This window comes from Phyllostomus discolor, chromosome 12, assembly GCF_004126475.2.
Source record: "Phyllostomus discolor isolate MPI-MPIP mPhyDis1 chromosome 12, mPhyDis1.pri.v3, whole genome shotgun sequence".
Classification (NCBI taxonomy): domain Eukaryota; kingdom Metazoa; phylum Chordata; class Mammalia; order Chiroptera; family Phyllostomidae; genus Phyllostomus; species Phyllostomus discolor.
The window spans coordinates 17,724,863-17,732,838 of record NC_040914.2 but is presented as its reverse complement, the minus strand read 5'-3'; the positions used below and the strand labels follow the sequence as shown (position 1 = coordinate 17,732,838).

The following is a 7,976-nucleotide window of genomic DNA, read 5'->3' as shown; positions in this document are numbered from 1 at the left end:
AGGGTCTGTTATCCCTCTCTGAAAAATGGGCGGTTTCTCAAACCAATAGAAGAGATGTCCAACCCTGAGGGTCAGTGTGTATAAGTTATTAACTGAGGGCCGCCTAAGGCTCAGACGCTCGCTGCACCATCCCCTTTCTTCCTCACCGCCCCCCCCCCCCCCGCCCCGTCCACTCCGCAGCCTTCTATAGCTCCTCGTGCCTTTAGGAGAAAATTCGAGTTCTTTCTGAGGACCGAAGAGCCCCTGAATAGTGTAGCCTCACGCAAAATGTTCGGCTGCCACCCCCGTACCCCAGTCCGCACACATACACAATTCCGGACCATCCTTTCCAAGTCTTCAACCGCTACTCACGCCGAAGTGTAGCGCTAAATCCTTCAGGGCTCTTCTTGTGGCAGTCTGACACCCACTCCCCCCAACCAAAGCCAACCATCACCCTGGAAGATACGAGCATCATCTCCATTTTACAAATGAGGACAGATTTGCAGAGGCCAGGTCACTTGCTCAAGGTCATACAACAAGAACGTGGCAGAGTCAGGGCTTGGACCTATTCTACCTGACTCCTGGGCTCTTAATTCCTACTCTTGCTGTCTAGAGCCCATCTTTTGGGACAGATTTTTGAGGTTATGTTGGTGTGTGGGGGGATTTGAATTCTGTATTTATGGAGATAATCGTCATGCCTATCGTGTGGGATTAGAGGAGAGTTTGATAAGACCACATGAGGAAGGTGTTTGGCTGAGGGCCTGACACAGAGTAAGTGCTTTCTACAGTCACTCCATTATAAATACTCAGAGTGGGACAGAGGACCGACACCTGTGATGGGGACGGGGACTCTCAGGAGGCTGAGGATCTCGCTCAGCTGGGACAAGCAGGGAAGACTTTGTGGAGGAGGGGGTCTCAGAACTGACGTGTGAAGTACGAGTAGGAGATAAGTGAGAGAGTGGAAGAGAGAAAGGCATTTAAGGCAGAGGGAGCAGCAAATGCCAAGTCGTGAAAGTGGTTTTCGTTCTTTGAAAAGATCCCTATGTGGGTCACCGAAGAGCGGTTATCAGGGTGATACACACATGTGAGAGAAGAGGCACAGCCATCTGCACATAAATTTGTAGACGCAACATCTCTCTCACACACACTGAAGTACAGATAATCATGTCACACAGACGTCAGTGCACAGAATTATGGTATCAAACAGTTCTATGCATGTACATAGAATCTCAACATCACACACAAGAACCAAAAAAATAAATAAAAGCCAAACAAACCACAATACCTCCCATAATCAGGAACAGAAACCCAAAGTAACCAGAGACACACTAGGCAGAAGCACTTCACTCAGGTACTAACATATGGAGAAGGAATTACAACCTCTCCACAGGCTCATAGAATGATGCTCAAGACACATGCATACACAGAATGACAGTATCACCAGATGTACACGCTATATAGATCCACACAGGAACATAGTCCCATGCATAGAATCACAAAGTGACATGGACACCTGTCACCCAGTGCACCCACACATCCTGAAGCAACCTCACAGATGAGTTGACACGGAGTTCTGGTGCCTATCAAGGCGAGGTCTTTATGGTGGTATAGAGACTAATGAATTTCAGAGCCTGCATGGCCGGTCCAGTCCCTTCCCGTCCCGCAGCCTAGCACAGTTCTCTTTATTGAGGGCCTAGGTCATCCCCTGAGGGAGGGAGGGATGAGATCCTTTTCCCCCCATAGCACCAATCTGGACAGGCAATTCCCTCAAACAAACAAACAAACAAACGAACAGTGAAAAGTGCCTTTTGGAGAGGGAGTGAATTGGACTGAGAGAGGAGGATGTTTTCCCGTGGGAGACCAAGCATAGCACCATCGTAGAAAGGGGGCTGGGGACATATGGGTGGTGGCAGAGAACTGAGGAGTCTCAGCCTCTCTCCCCACCTCCTGATAGGTGGATAGGGCTGTGCGTATGTCTGCGGCTGGGGAAGTCTCCTGCATTGTGAACCCCCCCAAAGAGGGTGAGGGAGTCCCAGGTACCTGGGCTACCTGGGGTCAAGGCAAGTGCATATCTGGAGGGCTGACATGGGGAGTGGAGGGGGTTCTAAGACAAAGAAATTTTAGGGATATGAGATTGGCACTGGAGAGGTTTCAGCGTGAAGTCCACAGGCAGCGAAAACCTGGAGGATAGGGATCTGGAATGGGAAGACTTAAGAAAGAGAGTAGGAATTGGGACAAGTTGAGCAGAGTAGAAAGGCCAGAATAGATTTCGGGGGTTGCATTCCAGAAGCAGGGAGTCGGGTTGTAAGCTTCAGAACCAGAGGAATCTGTAGGGTGAGGTTCAGATTCTAGAACCAGAAGCATTTGGAGGCTGAGTTCCAGAACCGGAAGGATTTGGATCTGAAATCAGAGGCAGTTGGCAGCTGTGAGGCCTAGAACCAGAGGGACGTATAGAGTAAGGACTAGAGTCAGAAAAAGCCTGAAGACAGAGTTCTAGAGGGATTTTGGAGCCATAAGAATCAAGAGTTGGGAGTTGTAAGGTCTAGAATCAGGTAAATTCCTAATGCAAGGTCTGTGATTGGAAGACCTTCAAAGGCTGACTTCTAAACCCACGGTCACTTCGAGTCATAAGATTGGCAGTGAGGGAGAACTAGAGACTGTCTAGGCCAAGAGAATTTACAGCATGAGGTCTGGAATCAGATACCTTTAAGGCCAAGTTCTAGAACCAGAGAAAACAGAGAATCTCATCTAGAGTCAGAGGACCCTGGAAGTTGCAAAGTCTAGAAGCCGCGTGATCGACAGCCAGTGAATAGTAGAGGTCATGAGGTCTAGAACAAAGAACTGGCACGTGATGTCCTGTTCTGGAGGTACTTGGTTGGTTATAAGATCCAAACACAAAACTCATTTTACTTCTTTTTGATGGGAAAAGCAAATCTTGAGTGCAGAAAGTTTAGAAGGGATGAGCTGAGAATCATTAAGATTTAGAAATTAAGAAGTTGGATTTGGAGCCAACTGTGTTACAGATTGGGAAGACTAGAGCCAATAAATAGGAAAGCGCGGGGTTGTGAAGTCCAGAATCAGATAAAATAATCAGTTGCAAGACCTGGAACCAGTAAGAGACGGAGAGTGAGGCATCTAGAACAAAGGAGTTTGTAGGGAGAGGTCTAGAACCAGGGAGCCAGGGAGTGCTAGAACCAGAGAATTCTGATGGTCGGGGGCTCTAGAACCAGAGAGAGTTGGAGGTTGTGAGGTCTAGAACCAGATAATTTTGGAGACCATGAAGTGTGAAAATGCAGTTGGAGGCTGTGAGGTCCAGAATGGGAAAGAGCCAAAGGTGGTGAGATCTGGAATCAGAGGTGTTTGGAGGCCACCAGGTCTACACTAGAGCATGTGGGAGGTGTGTGCAGCCTAGAAACAAAAAGGCAGGGAGTTGTGCAGTCCAGAACCAGGAAGGTCTGAGCTTGTGCAGTCTAGAACCAGAGACAGCCCGAAGTTGTATGGTCTAGAACTGGAGAAGATTGGAGGTTGTATCATCTGGAAGCAGAGGAAGTTGAAGGCCACACCTGAAATAGGAAATTCATGAACAAATTCCATACCCAGGGAAGGCTAGGCACAGCAGAAACCCAGAATGGAGGGGAAAGGCAGGTAAGCAGAGCTGGGTGGCAGTTTGGGAGGCCAAGGGATCCATCAGAAGTCACTGGGTAGGGGGAGTTCTGGGCCAGAGGCTCCCCTCCCCATTGACACCTGAGTCAGGGGGTGAAGGTTGAAGTCCCACATTCTTACGGACTCTGGGCAATTCATTGCTATTAAAAACATCACAAGAGCAAAATTAATAAAGGTACTAAAAGACAGGTGGGAAGAAACATGATTACAGTTATCAATATGCCCCAGAGCCTAGAAACACAGGTCTGAACCCCAACCTCCCCCACCCCTAATTACCCAAGTTAAAGCCAAGAGGGTTGGAGAAAGGGATGAGGTAAGCAGTATCAAGAACCCCAAGGGAAGTCCTGAGAGAAGGAGGAGGAGGGGGCCAGCAACCCCCTCCAGAGGTCACTGAGCTAAGACCACCCCAAAGAACCCCCAGATGGGGGAGGGGCAGAGGGGTGAGGACTGAGTAGGCCCGAGGCGGACAGGGGCTGCTGAGAGGAGAGGGGGATCCCCTCTCCCGGCTCCCCCATCCTGTGCATTGGCTGCCAGCTTAGAGTGCGGTTGAGGTCCTTTCTGGGAAGGAGACGAGAGATGGGAAGAAGGTCAGGCTCAGTCCGCCTGGGCCAAGCTTGTTGCTGGCTGGAAGTGGCTCTTGGGTTGGGTGGTGTCTTCATCTGGGTAGAGACCGAGCAGTGAAGGGCCCAGGCCTGTGGGAGAAGAGAGAAGGTAAACCAGTGAGGAATTATCACCCCAACCCATCTGCCCTCCTTGACTATCAAAAGTGGGTGACAAGGCAGACACACATGGATTCAAACCCCAGTGAAATCTTGGACAAGATCTGCTCTCTGAACCTCAGGCATCCAGGATGTTTAGAACGGTAAGTGAGAAGCTTGGAGCCAGGCTCTGCCCAAGTTTGAATCCAGGCTCTGCTATTTACTTGCTGTGTGACCTGAGGCAGGTGACTTTACCTCTCTGAGCCTTGGTTACCACACCTATATAATGGGCTAATAATAGTGCCTCTTTCCCACGAGGAGTAAATGAGTGAATGAATCCATGTCAAGTGCTTTGAACAATTACTAGTACTGTTGCTACCTGGAAAACAGAGATACTTATAGCTACCTCATTTATTGAGCACCTACTATGTGTCAGCACTGAGGACACAGCAGTGAATAGGGAGGATGGAATGCCATGACCTCGTGGGGCTGGCATTCAATTAGGGGAGTCAGTGATGTCACATACATACATTTAGCACAAAGCTTGGCAGTGTGAGTGTTAGATAAGCGTTAGCTCTTCATTTACAAATATATACAGAGCATTTACAAATGCTCTGTGCCCAATCACTGGCCAGCACCCCTTCCCCTCACCCCCCCACAGCAGAGTGCAGCAGTGACCAAGACAGACCTGCCCCTGCCCTCGAAAGGCTCACACCCCCAGGGAGACAGCAGTCAATAATCAAATAACTACGCAGACATCTCTGTAAATATGGTGTGTGATGAGTGTTAGGAGCCTTGAGTTTAGGAAGTTAGGGAGGGCTTCGTGGAAGAAGTCATATTTGAGCAGAGATCTAAAGAACGCAGTCGTTAGACAAAGAATATATGGGAAAGCATTTCATGTACATGGATCAGCATATGCAAAAGGCCTGAGGCAACCTCCTCAAGCAAGATGATTTCAAAGTCGTTGCAATGCCCTCCAGAGGCCCTATGTACTATGCCCTACACTGCTCTCCCCTCCTCTGTCTGCTCTTGCCACACTGGCCTTGTTTTTCCCCAAGAGAGATAGACACCTTTCCCCCACCCCAGGACCTTTGTATTTGCTGTTCCCTCTACCTGGAATGCTCTTCCGCCCAGAATTGCCATGGTTTACTCCCTCCCTCCTTCCGGTCTTTGCTCAGATGCCACCTTCCCAATGAGACTGCCATGCCTGCTCGTACTTACAACTGAAATCGCGCCACCCCAGAATTCCCTTTCCCCCTGAGGCAGTATTTCCTCCAGGAGCACCTTTCATCTCTCACACACTTTACTGTCTGTTTGTTTTCAACTGTCTCCCTCACTAGGATGTCAGCCCTGCAAGGGCAGGGCTTTCTGTGTGTTTGGTCACAGTTTTGTCTCCAGCTCCTAGGATGGTGTCTGGCATTTCCTGTGTGTTCTATATAGACTTGTTGCATGGATCATGGACAGAATGAATCAAAAGGCAGTGACTGTGGCTGAAACGGAAGATGTGAAGCAGGGTGCGGTCTGAGATGACACAGCACTCAGGCCCCGGAGGCTTGAGTCCAAGGCGAGGAGCTTGATCTCTCTGGGAAGGGCACAGGGAACCATGGAAGGATTTGGAGCAGAGGCAGGCCAGGGTCAGGTTTGTGCTTTGAAAAGGTCCCTCCGGCTGATGCCTGGAGGTCCCAAGTGGAGGTACGGCTGTTGACACTCGTGCTGGAAGATGATGATAATGGTAACACAGACGAGGGAGCGGTTTGCCTTGCCCTCTGCAGAGGAGCTGTGCAAGCAGCATGGCACCCAGGCAGGTCTTTTTCCTTTCCTTATTTTTCCCTTTCTTCCTTTTTTTCTCCCCTTCTTTTTTAAAAAAAAAATATTTTATTTGTTTATTTTTAGGGAGAGGGGAAAGGACAGAGAAAGAGAGGGAGAGAAACATACGATGTATGAGAGACACATCGATCACGTGTGAGTGATACATGGATTGGTTGCTTCTCCCATGCCCCCCACTGGGGACCAGGCCTGCAACCCAGGCGTGTGTCCTAGACTGGGAATGGAACCGGCGACCTTTTGGTTCACAGGCCAGCTCTCAATCCATGGACCCACACCAGCCAGGGCCCTTCCTTCCCCCCTCTCTCCCTTCCATATTTAGGGGTGAAGTGTCTTTTAAAAAATTATTTATGTATCTATTTTTAGAGAGAGGGGAAGGGAGGGAAAAAGAGAAGGAGAGAAACATTGATCAGTTGCTGCTCTCACACACCCCCAACTGGGAACCGAACCCACAACCCAGGCATGTGCCCTGACTGGGAATCGAACAAGTGACCCTTTGCTTTGTGGGACGGTTCCCAGACAGCTGAGCCACACTGGTCAGGGCAGGGCCGGCACTTCCTGATCATTTATTACAAAGCAGGCCTTGTGCTGAGCTCTTCCTGTGCAACGTCTTCTCGGGTCCTCAAACATCATAAGGTAAGAACAATCACAATAGGCCCTAATTGATGGGGTGGGGTGGGGTGGGGTGGGGTGGGGGAAACCGAGGTGGAACTCAGCCGCAAAGCTTAATCAGACACAGGCTTCAGGAGACCTAGGCCTGGGGCTGGGCCCAGCTTCCATGCCTCCCTCAGAGCCTCTCTTTCCCCCCACAGGGCCCTGAAAGGAGGGAGGGGCTGCACATTTCCACCAAGGTCACAACCAGGCACTGACAGCCCCCCACCCTTTAGGATTGCCCCACCCCTGTGTCGGCAGGCCTTCAGGCACCTCCCAGGGGAGGGGCCAGGGCCTCTGCATACCCAGGTTGCTACTCACTCAGGGGCTCATTCAGTTGCAGGGGGTGGCTGCGGGGATCCTGCTGGCTCACTGGGGCTCGTCCTCCTGTCAGAAGGAGACTCTGCAGGGCAGAGACAAAGCCATCACCACCATCATCATCATGAGGATCCGTATGGGAGGAGGCAGGATGGCACAGTGGTTGGGGGCACTGTGGGGGTTCAGTGGCTGCTGTGGGACTTTGGGCCAGTCACCGTCCCAGACATCCTCCACGTGTCCCTCCCGAGCCTCGTCCTCCCCTTCTGCCGTGCCCCTGCAGGCCCTGTGTGCAGACCCCATCCACGTGCACCCTCGCCTTGAGTGTCCCTGTTGGGTTCATGTAACGGCAGATGCCAGCCGGTGGGAAGAGGAGGAGGAGGGTGTTTGACCTTCCAGCTGCTAGATCATCATGGGGTGGCCTTGTCCTTCCACAGAAGGTTTCAGGTCTTACGAGGCAGACCCGGCTTTCTGCAAGGTCTGGTGACCACCCCTGTCCTGTGCCTTCAGGCTAGGGATAGTGCCAGCCCCTCTCACTGTGGGCTCTTGGCTGCTGCACCAGCCCGTGTTGATTCTGCCCATACCTTTGCCAACAGTCCTATTATTAAATCCTCCTCACCACCCCATTTAAGCCCTGGCTGCTGTGGCTCAGTGGATTGAGCACCAGCCTGTGAACCAAAGGGGTCACCAGTTTGATTCCCAGTTAGGGCACACGCCCGAGTTGTGGGCTGGGTCCCTGGGGTGGGGCGCAAGAGGCAACCACACACTGATGTTTCTCTCCCTCTCTTTCTCTCTCCCTTCCCCTCTGTCTAAAAATAAATAAAGTCTTTTAAAAAACACCCCATT

At 50.9% G+C, this 7,976-nt stretch overlaps 1 protein-coding gene across 6 annotated transcripts in view; it reads right to left on the bottom strand.

The window, feature by feature from the left end:
- Window positions 1–1,550: 1,550 nt before the first annotated feature.
- The window catches only part of HIF3A (hypoxia inducible factor 3 subunit alpha), a 29,936-nt gene continuing 23,510 nt past the window's right edge, over window positions 1,551–7,976 (bottom strand). For 3 of the 6 annotated variants that reach the window (XM_036012442.1, XM_036012446.1, XM_036012441.1), the window contains one exon: window positions 1,551–4,334. In XM_036012442.1, coding sequence (XP_035868335.1) covers window positions 4,038–4,334 — 297 coding nt within the window. In that variant the 3' untranslated portion in view covers window positions 1,551–4,037. Of the gene's footprint in view, window positions 4,335–7,120; window positions 7,219–7,976 lie in introns of all 6 variants that reach the window. The other 3 variants (XM_028529879.2, XM_036012443.1, XM_036012445.1) reach the window with 2 other exon arrangements.